The 1,138-nt window shown below is 41.2% G+C and overlaps 1 protein-coding gene across 1 annotated transcript in view; it reads left to right on the top strand.

The window, feature by feature from the left end:
- hddc3 (HD domain containing 3) overlaps window positions 1-566 on the top strand; it is a 7,543-nt gene extending 6,977 nt beyond the window's left edge. Inside the window, 4 exon segments of the mRNA XM_070446833.1 lie at window positions 7-44; window positions 251-278; window positions 281-364; window positions 367-566. Coding sequence (XP_070302934.1) covers window positions 7-44; window positions 251-278; window positions 281-364; window positions 367-542 — 326 coding nt within the window. The 3' untranslated portion in view covers window positions 543-566.
- Window positions 567-1,138: the final 572 nt, after the last annotated feature.

The raw sequence follows: 1,138 nt of genomic DNA, 5'->3' as shown, positions 1-1,138 counted from the left end.
ATCCTAGCCATGAAGGTGGGATCACAGACATTGAAGTTCTGCAAGTAAGTGTTTTACGTATCAGACAAACTCAAAATACTTTCTTGCATGCTTGTTCCTGGAGGGCAATATTTTAAATCGGAATGAAGTTATATTAAGTATAGACAAGTCAATGGGCAATGTTAAGCTCATGAAAACATTCAACATTTGTGTTACGAGTTTGTGTTACAGGAAGGTCATGACCGATATTTGTGTTTTCAACTGTCTGCAGGCAGCTTTGCTCCATGACACAGTGGAGGACATGACACCAGCATAGGAGAGCTACAGGCCATCTTTGGGCAAACGGTGGCTCGAATCGTTCAGGAAGTGACAGACAACAAGGCGCTACCAAGCAGGAGAGGAAGCGTCAGCAGGTGGAGCATGCGCCTCACTCCAGCCACCAGGCCAAACTGGTCAAACTGGCTGACAAACTGTACAACCTGAGGGACCTGAACCGCTGTACACCACAGGTGATTGATTGTAGGGTGTCCAATCAAAAAAGCATATTTGGACCCTCTGTGTAAAATATGTTAATTTTGTTGGTTATCCTATGAGAGCCAATGGTCCAAACCCATTTCACTATCATATAAACCCCTTTTACCATTCAAAGGTTATTGGAGTTTTTACCCTTGTAGGATGGCCAAAATTTGTGTGACTAAGTCAATGGAGGCCAGAGAGAAGTGGTCAAAATAATGACTATTGCACAGCATTGCGTTAACTAGGCTAGAAGCTGTGTGGGAGTTAATTACCTGACAGGCTCACTTTTCTGTTGAACTAGTCATCGATCTTCCCGAATCCACAGGACGTAAAACAATAGAGGTAAGATGGATATTGATTTTGAGACATGACATGTCAGCTTGTCTGCTATATGCATCCGCTGCTAAATCATGGCCGCTACTGCGGGATGGTAAATGTTGTCAGAACATTAAAAAAAGGAAGATTTAAAGATGCAACAACTATCATGGGTTGCTAATATGATTAGGATAATGCCTTTACCTGCTAGAAAATGAAAGAACGTTGAAAGAAAACTAATAGAGCAGGAGATTGCATGTAAGTAAATKTTTATAAAAATAATTTCCTCCACGTTCTATGTAGAGATTTTAGACATGCCTCATAATAT

Source organism: Salvelinus sp. IW2-2015, linkage group LG15, assembly GCF_002910315.2.
Source record: "Salvelinus sp. IW2-2015 linkage group LG15, ASM291031v2, whole genome shotgun sequence".
Lineage (NCBI taxonomy): Eukaryota > Metazoa > Chordata > Actinopteri > Salmoniformes > Salmonidae > Salvelinus > Salvelinus sp. IW2-2015.
Note: the sequence above shows the minus strand (reverse complement) of the source record. Positions and strands in the feature narration are given on the sequence as shown.